General features: G+C 44.9%; 1 protein-coding gene across 1 annotated transcript; it reads right to left on the bottom strand.

Annotated features, from left to right (window-relative positions):
• Nucleotides 1-1,234: 1,234 nt before the first annotated feature.
• On the bottom strand, nt 1,235-13,642 carry LOC310751309 (uncharacterized protein). The gene is made up of 10 exons (XM_083590609.1): nt 13,218-13,642; nt 8,186-8,265; nt 8,040-8,071; nt 7,774-7,890; nt 7,523-7,602; nt 7,291-7,399; nt 7,114-7,197; nt 6,777-6,881; nt 6,416-6,467; nt 1,235-6,314 (listed from the first exon to the last, which is right to left on the bottom strand). The coding sequence occupies exons 1-10, from the start codon at nt 13,226-13,228 to the stop codon at nt 6,289-6,291; spliced, it is 696 nt and encodes a 231-aa protein (XP_083446735.1). The 5' UTR covers nt 13,229-13,642; the 3' UTR covers nt 1,235-6,288.
• Between the last annotated feature and the right edge of the window lie 564 nt (nt 13,643-14,206).

Genomic DNA, 14,206 nt, shown 5'->3' with positions numbered 1-14,206 from the left:
CAATTAGAATAGGTGGTGATTTGCTTGGCCATATGGCTTTTGGGTTATCCAATTTTTTCCCCTGTCTCTTAACTGCACTTCTGTGCTGTTTCCTATGCCCCTTCCAGCTAATCTCTGCCCTGCTTTCTTTTCTGCCTTGTTTATTTTATGTTGCTGCTGCCGATCATTTCTGGGTGTAACTTTCTCTCCTGAGGGCAATTTACTTGGAAGAAAGTCTCTTTGCACTTCGTGGGGTATGCTTCTGTGTTGGAGTGCCTGAGACTAAGGAACTCAGGCTGGAATATCCTTTATTATTCACTTGTAGGATCGCTGATCATCAAAGTGCATTGTTAGCTGCATTCGGAAGTGAAGTTTAGCTGGAGTGCAGTAGCAGTCTAACGATGCCCTGAAACCACAGGCGTTTTCCTTATTTTCAATAGGAAACAATGATAGAAGGAAGCGTCAACAGATTTTATGTAATGCTTAAACACTGAACATGGGCTTTTCTTTTAAATGAGCAACATGACTCTAGACCTGAAAAACTAATAAGCAGAATTTGTGGCCCTGGTCTAATGATAGGTGAGAACAGTGAACAGACCCTCCGTAGTTCTACGCTTCAGGGTTTCAGCAGGCAAAACAGATTTCGAAAATGTGTATTTTCAACTGTGGTGGAGGTGTGCCTAAATTGATTGTGGACATTTCCTCCCACTTCTGGTGAGCCAGGGTGGCTCAGCAACGCAACTGGTTGTCTCCGGTGGAGGGGAGCTCCTCTTTCACCTTCACGGAGCCGCCATCTCTCCAGGCGATGAGAGTCTGAGTCCAACCCTGGCAGGCATGTCCAAAGTCTGTTTCCGGGCCTAATCTGGCCTGCCAGTCGGTTGAATCCAGCCCCTGTAGCAGTTTATTTTGTGGGGTAAAATCCTAAAAAAAGCTCAGCTTCAACCCTAAAAAAAGCTCAGCTGGGGTAAAATCTACCACAGCACTGACTGCGACATGGTCACTCCCTGGTGGTAAGCAAAGAGGACCTGTAGCCAATCTAAGGTTCTGCACTTTGGCAGGAAGAACCAGCGGCGCCAATATAACATGAAGGACACCTGGTTTGCTGGTAGGGAAAAGGATCTAGGGATCTTAGTGGACCACAAGCTTAACATGAGTCAGCCTGAGAGTGATGCAGCAGCAGCAAAAAATGCTAATTCTATTTTAGGCTGCAACAACAAAAGCGTCCAGATCAATGGAACACAATAGCACAATGAAATTCAAAACAGTAACAATTTATTGTGCATTTATTCATAATCCATTAAAAAATATTTATTTTTATTCCATTCTCTTCCAGTTCTTTTTCTTCTTGACATGTGGAGTTACACAGGGAGTAGATCATATATCCTAAGGAACGGAAAAACCTAAAATTCCGTGAGATCTTTTGAGGCAAAATAATGTTAACAATTTTCGGATCTCTATCCCCTGCCCTGTCCTGTCTTCTGCAAAACAAAGGTGTCAACCCTGTGCCCAGACAGCAAGACCCTCCCCCCTCGGTCTCCCTGAGGTGGTCCATAGGAAAGAAGAGCAAGGCATAAGGCACCAGCTGGGCTGCTGGAGTTGCCAGAAGGAGGCCTGCAAAATGCCACCCAACCATCTTAGGGACTCCACTCTGCATCTGTGTAGGGTTTACTCTGGAACCTTTTCTTCCCCTGAAGCCATCCGATGGGATCCCTGTCAGTGTTTGTAAAAAAAAAAAAAAGGAAAGGGTTCTGACCTCCCTTTGTCTCCTCAGACCCTTGTCGGCATAAAAGAGTCCACAAGAATATCCTTGCAGAGTGCTTTCTGCTTTTATTCTTAAAAGTCTTTGTGCAAAAGCGACTGACCAACTGTACACACCTCAACACTACCAGCTTTCACTAACCAACCAACCAACCCAACACCAAACTAACATTTCTCACTCTATATATACAACCTGGTGCAGACCACTGACTCATGCTGACCCAGCTTTTTTAAGCATTAAAGAAACAGCGGCCATTTTAGCCGTGACACCCCTTCTGTTTCTTAAATGCGAAAAACCCCAGCGGGTCAAATACATACATACATACAGTACACTATATACATAAACCCAGTTTTGTCATCAGTTCATTATGACATGTTGCTGGCAAAGGCTTGGTAAACAAATCAGCAATATTATCCTGTGATTGATTACCCCATTCTGTACACAATCTCTAACATTTGCATGACAGATAGCAATATGTTTTGATGCGGATTTCATTATTTCCGAGCCCGCTAACGCAATGCACGTTTGGCTATCTTCATACACTTGGATAGGCAAATCTACTTTACAATCTAGATCTTTTAGTATCTGTATAAACCACATGATTTCACTGCATGCTAGCGACAGGCTCCCATATTCTGCCTCACAGGATGAGGTCGCAACAAATCCTTGTTTCTTTGACCTCCATCCAATTATGGAATTGGCAAACATCATAACCATTCCACTTGTAGATTTTCTAGTAGCTACACAGCTTCCCCAGTCCGCATCAACAAATACTTCTAGTTTTTCGTCTTGTGTACTAGATATCTTCAAACATACATTTAATGTCCCCTTTAGATATCCGATAAGCCTTTTCAAAGCACACCAATCAGCAGTACTGGATTTAGATACACGTTGGCTCAGAACATTTGTAGCGCATGCAATGTCTGGCCTTGACCACTGGCTTAAATACAGCAGTGATCCTATTTTTGAGTGATACAACTCAGGCTGATCAAATTCATCCTCACACACTGTCTTGGGGAAATCTGGTGTCATGGGAGTCTGAACTGGCTTGCAGTTTTCCATGCCAAACTGCTCTATCAAACAAATAATTTTCTCTTTCTGGCTCAATAGGAAACTTCCATCAGCTTCCTGACTTACTTCTACTCCCAAGTAATTGCTTACAGGCCCTAAGGCTTTAAGCTTAAACTTCTTTTCCAGTTGACTTGTGAGCTTCTGGATCTCATCTGTGGAACTCCCTGCTACAAGCAAATCATCAACAAAGACTAAGAGCATTAGATATTTGCTGCCTGTCCCCTTGGTGTACAGGCATGGATCAGCCACACTCCTTTTAAAGCCAAGTTTTACAAGGGCTTCATTTAAACACTGGTTCCAACACCTTCCACTTTGTTTGAGACTGTAAACAGCCTTTTTAAAGGCCAGACTGCACCATTCCCTCTTCAAACCCAGGGGGTTGTCTCATCAACACTTCATGCTCTAAATTTGCATGCAGATATGCAGCATCAACATCAAAATGGTGCACTGCTAATTGTCTTGCAGCAGCAATAGAGAGCATTAAACAAAAAGTTTCACTCTTTACAGTTGGAGAAAACACTTCATCATAACTCTCCCCTTTAATCTGAGTGAACCTTCTGGCTACTAATCTGGCTCGAAAACGTGGTTCCCCAGATGCAAGGGTTTTCCTTTTATAAACCCACTTGCATGACACCACTCTGCCACCAGGTGGCGGCATTATGACCTCAAACACTTTGTTACGTTTAAAAGAGTCCATTTCTTCTTTCATAGCTTGTTCCCACAAAGCACGTTCCCCAGGGGGTAAGTCTAAGACTTCATTATAACTTTGTGGTTCCACACAACTCACATTGCATACTCTCACTCCTCCTAGGGTCAAACGCTGAGGAGGTACACCCTTGTTTGAATGCTGGGAGTGCCTAGGCACAACTACTCCCCCCCCATCTCTGGCTCTTCTTCCTCTATAGAAGTATTATCTATTGCCACATCTTTTGGAGAAATCTGTGCCTCCTCCTCCTGCTGCTCCTGTGTTGCCAATGGCTGAGAAGAAGCCTCTTCTCTTACTTGCAGAGGCAGTAGGCAATCTGGGTTGGCATGGATCGCAGTCCATCTGTCCTGGTCAGCAAAGTCTGCGCTTCGTGACAGAACCACGCGTTCTGGGCGTAAATTGAAACACCACCCTTTGCCATAGGGTTGATATCCCACAAACCGCAGTCTCTGCGCTCTAGCGCCCCCTTTCTGGTGCTGAGCTTTGGGGATATTTCCATGTTTCCCAAGAACCCCAGTTATGGAGCATTGTCCACTCTGGTTCTTTCCCAAACAACACAAGATAAGGAATATCTTTTATAGAGCTAGACCAGGTTCTATTAATCAAAAAGTTTGCTGTAAGGAAAGCCTCACCCCACAGCCTATGGTTGTTACCCAATCCTGCATCCACTAGCAGGCAATCCTTTACTGACTGTATTACAGCCCCACGTCTTTCACACAGACCATTTTCAGCAGGGCTATAAGGGTTAGTCAAATAGTGAGTGATCCCCTTATGTCGCAACCATGCTCCAAATTGTTTGTTCAGAAAATCTGCACCCCTATCTGTTTGCAACTGCACAACAGGGTGAGCGAAGAGCTTTTCAGCTTGGGCAACCCATTCTCTGAATGTGGGGAAACACTCAGATTTCTGCTTTAACAAAAACAGCCAACTAAAACGTGATTTATCATCTATTACCAGAAAAGCATATCTGGCGCCCCCTTCAGTCTTCTGTGGGAAAGGGCCTATCACGTCACAATGGACAAGTTCTAAAACATCTTTAGATACTCTGTCACTTTTAGAAGCTAAAGGCTTCCTCTTAGATTTGGCCATTTTACATACATTGCAATCTAGGAAACAGTTACAGCTATTTACTTTTAGGTTCTTGCACACCTTTTGCATCTCTGAAAGCACACGGAAATTGGTGTGACCCAGTTTTCTGTGCAGTTCATGTACACACCCCTTATGAACTGGCAAATTATTCTGAACCACCTGGGCTGCTTTAACAGGCTTGTCCTGCATTACATATAACCCATTTTCCAACTTTGCATGGCCACATACCTGAGTTCCATTCTTTATCAGACAACCATCCTGCGTGAACTTAACACTATACCCTGCATTAATCAGACAGCTTACAGACAGTAAACAATAGTCCTAACTGCTGACAAACAGAGTCTCTGGTAGAGTAGTGTTCAAGCACTGCAGGAAACATGTTCCCTGGCCATCAATCTTGATTCTACGATCATCAGCAAGATAGATTCTTTTCCATCAGCTGGCTTCCCCAGGGTCTTAAAGTCCTCCCGACTGTTGCAGATAATCCTGCTGCTACCAGAGTCCAGCAACCATGTTCCTCGAAGTATCTTCCTCTCCTCTCGTCTCGAGAAAATGCAGACACAAGTTGAGCAGAACGCGTGTTCTTCTTCCCTGAAGAGAACCACTTCTGCTTACATTTCTGCATTGATTGCTGTCTCTGCTCCATGTCGTCTCCTGGAGGCCTTGCCCTGCATTGACGTTGGAGATGCCCGGTTTGGCTGCATCTATAGCATCTCCTCACTGCCATGGCCAAGTCCCAAACTTGGCGTTGCCCCATTGGCAGATTCTGCTGCTGGCCCCCTCGGCTATAACTCCTCCGCTCTTGGAGTTCAGCCTGTCTGTCTGACCTTCTTTCTGCTTCTTCAGTCAATCTTCCAACCACATACTCAAGGGTCAGATCTCAGGGACGCATACTCTCCATGCTGTTAATCACAGGCAACCAGCTTTCAGGCAAACTTGAAGGGATAACGTAGGTTTGGTCAGTTTCATCCTAACGCTTACCTCTCTGTTGTAGTTGAAGAAACAGAGATTTCAGCGTTTGAAGATGAGTTGCCAAACTCTCACCTTCTTTCATAACAGTCCTGAACAGGCTTCTGGTCAGAGAAATTATAGTTCCAGCAGTTTCTCTGACATGCATTGCCCTTAATAAATTCCAGCACTCAAACGCTGTGCTGGCATTTGCTACATGCAATAACTGAGAGTTGCTCAAACACAGCATAATTTGGGCACGAGCCCTTTCATCCAGCCATCTTTTCTTAGTAGAGTCCCGTCTCAAAACCTCAGTTTCAACACAGTCCCATAGTCCATCTCTTCTTAAAAACGGCTGCATTTTTATTGACCAACTCAGCCAGTTGCTTTCTGAGAGAAGTTCAAAAGGGATGCCTCCCCCAATATTTACAACTTGGGAAGACTGGAAATCTGCCATCTCTGCTGGTGCTTGCTGAGCCCCTTCTGTGGGGTCTCCAGCAATCTCTCCTGACTCTCTCTTTAGAGTCCGACTGGACAGTCCTGGCTGGCACTCACCGGCTTCTAGCTGCTGCCTCTGTTGACCCTCAGGTCCCGCCTGGCTCTGCAACTGGTGTAGCCGCTCTGTGAGTCACCTACTGTGGTCCTCTAGCAGTTCAAACTGTTCCAGTAGCCAACGCTGAGTGCTTTCCTGATCCTCAGATCCTAGCCGCTCCAGCGTCGCTGCAGACAGTTATGGCTATAGATCTTCAATGATGATGTCATCTGGATGGAAGAGAATGAGAAGAGAATGCAAATGCAAATGAAAATGATATTTTCCCACAGGCCTTTAGTCAAAGGTCGCTGTCTCCAGGTGTGGGGCTTACCTTCTTTTGGCTTCCGGCGGAAACAAGCCAGTTCTGGCCGAACGACTGTCATCTGCAGAGGAAAGAAAAATCGGTGTCAGATGGGAGCAAGAGAGCACAGAAGCAGCGCCAAATCAGGATGGACGGGTCTCCCTCTGTCTTGGGCCCAATCCCTTGTTCCAGAGGACCTCCCTGGGCCCTGCAGCCTCCTGGGCAGAGGTGGAAGGGCAGCAGCAGGAAAGGGGGCAGTAAAAGCCTCTGGCCTCATCCTGGCCCCCAGGGACACACCCCGCAAATTCTGCGCTAAAGATCACTTGGGGATGTGATCTTGGGGGGGATGGAAGTAACCAAAGAAATGAATAGAAGAAGGCAAAGTACTTACTCTGAGTTTGGGGTACTTCCTGGCAATGGCCAGCAGCAAAGAGATGCTGCTGGCTGCAAGTTGTTGGGCCTCGCCACTTTCCCCCAGGGCGTATCCTCTGAGGTCCTGCAGGAGGAAAGAGCATTTCAGAGTCAGGGGCCAGTCTGGGCCAAAGCGGCCCCCACTGCCCCCACCACGGAGTCCCTGGTACTTCTGCACCATGAGGGGTTGCCAGCTTTGGTCTTGGACCAAATTGGGGGCCAAACAGGCTCTGTGCCCCAGAAATGGGGCAGTCCATTGGGTAAGGGATGGGGGGGGACAACCCTAAAATCACCCCGGATGCCATAGGGACACTTACACTGAGAAGTTGGAGGAGGGTGGCAGGGTTGGGTGCCTCCATAAGAAGACTGCCCAGCAGAAGCCGGTAGTGCCTCTTCAGTTCCTGTGGGAAAAGAGAGAAGAGAGTTGGATTCTGCAAGGGTGTGATGAAGAGGAAGAAAGAGCCTGTGAAGGGAAGTCAAAACAAAGGACATACATCTCTCTTCTCCTCCTCCTTCTCCTCCTTGGCCCCACTGAGCACAGCCTCCAACATCCTGTGCAGGATGGCACTGATCATGTCAGTGGTGAATCTGGGCCTCATCGTGCTGCAGAAATGAAAGGGAGAGGGTTAGAGTCTCCCTTGCCCCTTTCTCCCTCCCGCCTGCTCTTTCCCCCTGGAGTTCTGCCCCCCCACCCACAACCCCATCCATGCCAAAGACCCCACTCACCTTAGCTGGAGGAGGGCCTCCAAGGCAAGGGCCAGGGTCAGGGGCCGATCCCTGAAGTGCTCCAAGGGCCCCAAGATGTCCTGGAAGAGAACAGAGGAGGAAAATCAGCTCCCACCCCAAACACCAGGCTTGGCTTTTGCAGGGGAATGGCAACCCCACGGCCTAAGCTGGCAGAATCCTCCTCCCCACAGATGCACAACCCCTTCCCCCACACCTCCCTGTGGGGGTCCCTCACACCCCCCATCACTCACCAGAATTTTATGGGCTGTCTCCTCCTTGGAGCACTTCAGGGATCGGAGCCCCCTGAGCTCCGCTGCCTGGCAGCTCTCGATGACCCCCAGGATGTAGCGCTGTTCATCCTCCAGCAGCTGAAATGCAAAAGTCAAGCTGTCAGTTCCTCGTGAGAGGAGGGCTTCTCCGCATCTGAGAGTGCAGAGTGGGGGGCAAAGAGCCCGGGGGACAGCGGGGGGCAGGTGTGAGGGATCCAGTCCCTGCTCTTGTTTTCTCCAATACTTACCCCTGGGGCTGGGATGGTGAACCGCAGCAGAACTGCAAACAGAAGGAAATGGGAAGAGGTGAGTCCTCTTTTGCATCCTTGGACTAGTCGCCCCCCATGCCCATCCCTGCCCTCCTCTGTCCAAAAAAGGAGGGCCACTGGCTTACCTGGCGCCACGGGCTGCTCTGTGTCTGGCTGGGGGGCCACCCTGTGGCAGCGCCTGAAGAGGCGTCTTAAGCACCTGATCCTAGAAGAGATGAGCGGGAAGAGTGACTCAGATGCTGGCAGCCCCAATTCTTGGGGGGTGTTTGGGTGTGAGGAGGGGAGTCTGGAGAAAACAGTGAACCACTGCCGAATTGGCAGAATGGAAATATCTATGTGGAGCCTAATGGATCCTTGCCGGCCCACTCTGACCAATTCCTTCCCTCTCTCTGCAGTTCAGTGACCTGAAGGGGCATCATCAGAGCCTGAAAGAGGCAGCCCAAAGCATGAAGGGCTGGCAGAGAGAGAAAGGAGGTCCCAAGTGCTCTGGGTTCAAGAGCTACCGCCATGTCAGGGCCCAGAGAGCCTGGCCCCCTCATTCATGCAGTCAAGCAGTGTATAAATTTCATGAAGCATTGTTACCAGAATTTTTGGAAAGGGTGGCGGGGGGTTTCGCCCTCTAGCAGGCACCATACCTCCCTCCGACCGTACCCTAGATCAACACCTTCACGTCTGCAAATGTCCCCACAAAAGACATCCTGACACAGTCCTTTCCTTTTTCTATTCCAAAGGCTGCCATAAATAAGGGTAGAACATTTGCCTTAACGAAGGCCGAGCCTTTCGCTCGCAAGGCGCTCAACCAATCCGCTCAGACTATCCAAATATCCAACAGCAACCAATGAGCGCCACGAAACAGTGCCCTCCGGCACAAAGCACTGACGACAACAACAGAACAAAGCACACAGGCACTGCAGCTGCCGACCAGCCGTGGCCTCTGCTCTACAAGTAGGAATTCCCACTGGGAAAAGGGGAAAGTCAGAACCAGCCATGAAAAGCATTCTTGGTCCATTGAAACTAGTCTTTCAAGTTTCAGTCTAGGCTCTTGAACTACCAACCCAGCTGTACGCTTGTGAAACATGGACCACTTATAAACGCCATCTCCAACTCCTTGAAAGATTCCATCAATGGTGTCTCCGAAAAATGTGACACACCAATTGGGAAGGCAGGCAAACTAACACCAGTGTCCTGGAAGAAGCAAAGATCACCAGTGTTGAAGCAATGATTCTTCAACACCAACTTCGTTGGGCTCGTCATGTGGTTCGGATGCCTGATTATTGTCTTCCAAAGCAACGACTCTACTCCAAACTTAAAAATGGAAGGCATAATGCTGGTGGCCAACAAAAGAGGTTTAAAGACTATCTCAAGGCCAATCTAAAAACATGTTGTATAAACAAAACATAATACAAAAAGGAATAAGAGAGGCTAAAATCAAGCATTTACAAGAAGAAATAGGCAAACAAGAAAAATTATTAGAGAAAACACCAAAAAAGAGATCGCAAACCAAACCATTAAAATATTACAAACACAGCTCTCAATGCTCTTAAATGATGAAATAGAAATATAAAATGGATGAACAAAAATCATTTGAATTTGGAAACAGACCAGGTAAATTACTTGCGTGGCAGATAAAGAAAAGACAAAGAGAAAGACAAATAAAGTAGTATATGAAGGAAAAGCAGTGGAGACGGAAGAAGGAATAAATAAATGCTTTGTAAAATACTTCACCAATCTATATAAAAAAGGTGCAGAAACTCGACAACAAATTATAAAATATCTTCAAGGAAAACAAATCCCAAAAATAGGTGAAACCAAACGGAAGCAGCTAAACGCACCAGTAACAACAATGGAGATACAACAAGCAATTTCCAGTCTTAAACTGGGGAAGGCTGCAGGTGCAGATGGACTATCCGCGATACACTACAAAAGGTTAGAAGATGCTATAACAATGCCTTTTTAAAAATTAATGAACGAGATCATGCAAGAAGGGAAAATACCAAAGTCGTGGCAAGAAGCCAATATTGTATTAATTCACAAACAAAGCACAGCTAGAGAATTAGTTAACAATTACAGACCCATATCATTATTAAATAATGATTATAAATTGTTCGCGGGGATATTAGCAAATAGGCTGAAATTGGTCCTAAAGGATGTAATAGACCAAGACCAAGTAGGATTCCTCCCAAATAGGCATATAATGGCAAATAGGAGAATAGTATTTGATCTAATTGAATATTTGGAAATGAGACCCAACAAAAAAGCCGTGTTTATGCTAACAGATGCCGAGAAGGCTTTCGATAACCTATCAAGATCGTTCCTTCAGGAAGTAGCAGAAGCAGTAGGACTGGGTGAAAACTACTGCAGAGCAATAAACACAATATATGAAAACCAGCAGGGATGTTTAATAATAAATGGTGAAAAGACGGATCCTTGAAATCTAGAGAAAGGTACCAGGCAAGGATGCCCGCTTTCACCGTTCCTTTTTATACTAACTTTGGAAATCCTGATTTTAGAAATAAAGAAAGAAAAAGAGATAAAGGGAATTACATGAGGCAAGGATGTTTTCAAAATTAGAGCTTTTGCGTACAATATTATATTAGCACCTGAGGAGCCAGGAAACAGTCTAAGCATTGAGGATAATGAATGAGTTCGGGAAAGTAGCAGGCTTCAAGATAAATATGTCAAAAACAAAACTTATGGTAAAAAACATACAGGAATTAGAAAAGAGCGAACTACAGGAGAAATTGGGTTTGGAAATTGTTACAAAAGCAAAATATTTTGGTATAGAATTGACGATGAAAAATATTAATCTATTTGGAAACAATTATGAAAAAGCCTGGAAGGAAAATAGAAGAGATCTAGAAACCGGGAGTAGATTAAAGCTGACGTTAATGGGGAGAATATCTATAATTAAGATGAATGTTTTACCCAAAAAGATATATTTGTTCCAAACAATACCAATAATAATGAAAGAAAATTGTTTTGATGAGTGGAGAAAAGATCTAACAAAATTAATATGGCAAACCAAAAAAACCACGCATAAGGTATAAACTATTAACAGATAAAAGGGAGAGAGGAGGACTGGCATTACGAAATCTAAAATTATATTATGAAGCAGAATGTCTGGTGTGGTTAAAAGAATGGATTATATTGGAAAACACTAGTATTTTAAATCTAGAAAGTTTTGACAATAGGTATGGATGGCAGACCTACCTAGCATACGAGAAGGTTAAGGTACATAATGGCTTCAAAAATCATATACTCAGAAATTCATTGTTTAAAGTTTAGAATAAACTTTAAAGTTTTAAAGTTTTGGAATAAACAGCTATTAGAGCCACAAATCCCTTTATGGATCTCTCCATTAGAAGCCCATGCAGTTAAAAAACACAATATGAATCCGAACTGGGCAACATATAGACAAATACTGGAAGAAGACCAAGGAAAGTTAAAATTAAAAACATATGAAGAATTAAAACAATATGGGATGGATAATTGGTAATATATACAATTAAAAAGTGTGTTTAAGGCAGATCAAAGAAAAGGTTTTGCCAAAGAACAATTGCTATTTAGCACCATTATATTACGAAACAATAGGAAATTATTATCAAAAATTTACACTCTATTATTAGACTATGATTTGATGAAGAGGTAAAAGAAACAATGGTCAAATGGGCACAAGATATCGGCCATACTATATATTTAGAACAATGGTAGAAACTCTGTCGTGAGGATATTCGCTTTGCCCACCAACCCAAACAGATAAGCTTTGGGATTTTTTTATCAAGGATTTGTTTAGCATTTTCTTAAGTTCCTCATGTATTATTCCCCAAAACTTCTTTATTTCCTTGCAACCCCACCACATATGAATTATCATTCCAGGTTCTTTGTTACATTTCTAACAAAGGTTGGATTTGAATTTATAAATTTTGGCGAGTTTAACTGGTGTTAAATACCACCTGTAAAACATTTTAACCAAATTTTCCTTTATCGTATAGCAGGTGGTAAAGCGAATATCCTCGCGACAGAGTTTCTCCCATTGTTCTAAATATATAGCATGGCCGATATCTTGTGCCCATTTGCCCATTGTTTCTTTTACCTCTTCATCCATAGCGATTGTTCTTTGGCAAAACCTTTTCTTTGATCTGCCTTAAAACACTCTTTTCTGCTCAGAAGGAAGATGGCGACCAGAGGAGGCACTTGGGACATGGCTAGGGGCAGCCATCATCCCTGAAGCATGAGACCACGTACACAGCAACCCTTCTGCCGGGGTGATCATCACTGCCCTCCTGGTCTCTGAGTGCCAGACAGGTAGCCTTCTCAAGGACAAGAGGGGATCTGAAGGAGGTGAGGACAGGTGACCCCACCTAGGCCCAAAGTCACCCCCCGCAACCAGGCCTCAAACTGTCCAAAATTCCTTTTCTCTCTTCTAAAAAATCCACAGCTAAAGTTTTCCTCTGTTTTCTCACAAGATGCTGTTGAAAGGCAAAATGTTACTCTTTTATCAGTACAAGAGAGCTTCAAAAAGCTAATGAACAGACTCTGTCAAGCAAGCCTGAAAACTGAGTCTTATCTCGCTCTAGTTGCAACATCTTGAACACGCTGGACCGCAAGGCTCCTCGACCCACCCCGCTATGGCTTCTCATCCCCCTCTCCTGGGAAGAGTCCAAAAGAGTCCCAAGACAGGAGCTTTCTGTTCATGCTCAGAGGCAGGACTCTTGAGGAGGAGAAGGGGAGGGAACTGGAAGGGGAATATATACTCTGTGCAAATGGCTGTGAACTCGTGCTTGTTTTGTGACTATATCACACTTGCTCCTTCTACCAGCCGGATGGCAGAATAAAGCTTTTTCTCTGAAACTATTCCTTGAGTGTCTGTTGACTCCCATTTCCCTTTCCCGGGCGCAAAGCTCTTCTCACCCAAGGCTAAAAAGGCTACAGATCCAACCTACATGGATTGGGGACGTGGCCAGGACAATAAGGGGTACTCAACTTGGCTGGGAAACAGGAACATGTATATATTTTTCTTTGTTTTACTGAATGGGTGTAAGGTGGAGGTCAAGGGAGGGACAGGGACAAACCTGATACTCAGGTGTCCACTAGAAAAACCTCCCAGTTTGTGACACCCCCCCCCCCCGGAGATGAACAGAAAGGGATGCTACTTACAGCCTGCCCATGTCGTCCACAAAAACCCTAACTATTCCTCTATCTAAAAAATAAAAATATATACAGACTATGCACAGGTGTGCACAAAAAAAACAAACAAAAAACAAAAATATTAAAACAAAGAACAAAAAATAAAATAAAATAAATAAAAATGTTAAAATAAAAGAATAAAAGAAAATCAAAATAAATCAAATCAAATAAATAAAATAAAAGTAATAAATGAAATCAAAATCAAAATAAGAAAACAAAAAAAGAACAAATCACTATTCCTCCTCTTACTCGCCACCAACTGCCACCACCAACTGCCACCTCCTCTAAGCTCTCCTCACTAACCCACAATGGCCTCCTGCAAGTCAGTGGCTTTTAAAGGAGAAGCAAGAGATGTCACAAAGGAGGGCGGGTCCTTGTCACCGTGGCAACCCCCCCCCCCACCAGGACCTGGCCCCACCTGAGTGGTGATGCTCCTCTGTCAGAACTCGGAGGCACCTGCTGTTCCGCCTGCAGAATGCTCTGATCCCAAACTCTCTAGCCCTACGACTGGCTCTGCCACGATAAATCCATTTGTTTCTAAGGTGCTTGGTGGCTCTCTTTTTCTACGTTTGCTGCGGGGGGCTTAAGAATATCACTACCCTTCTGCACTCTGTGAATTAAGCAGGGCATGGATTTGCAAGCATTTGTAACTTCTGCCACATAATTTTCAGGTGGAACTCAAATCGGGAGAGAAAAGGGTAAATGCAGCCTGCTCTTTCCATGTGGGGGCACATTTCGTGGTGCATGCAAGTTTAACGGTGGGCCATAACATTAAAGGCAGGCGCGTTGGGGACCTGTCTGGCCTAAGTGGGGAAAGGCACAATCAAATTCGCTCATAAAACCTCTCTGGCATGGGAGCACATGAATTCCAGAGCCTTGGGCACATGAATGCTTCACAGTCTGTTGTTTTTCTGCGGAATTCACATTTGGAAATATGCCTAGTCGACTGCAAAGAGCAC

The sequence above is a fragment of the Podarcis filfolensis genome (genome assembly GCF_964270895.1).
Source record: "Podarcis filfolensis genome assembly, chromosome: 16".
Classification (NCBI taxonomy): Eukaryota; Metazoa; Chordata; class Lepidosauria; order Squamata; family Lacertidae; genus Podarcis; species Podarcis filfolensis.
The sequence above is the reverse complement of the archived record's forward strand: the minus strand, read 5'-3'. Positions and strand labels throughout refer to the sequence as shown.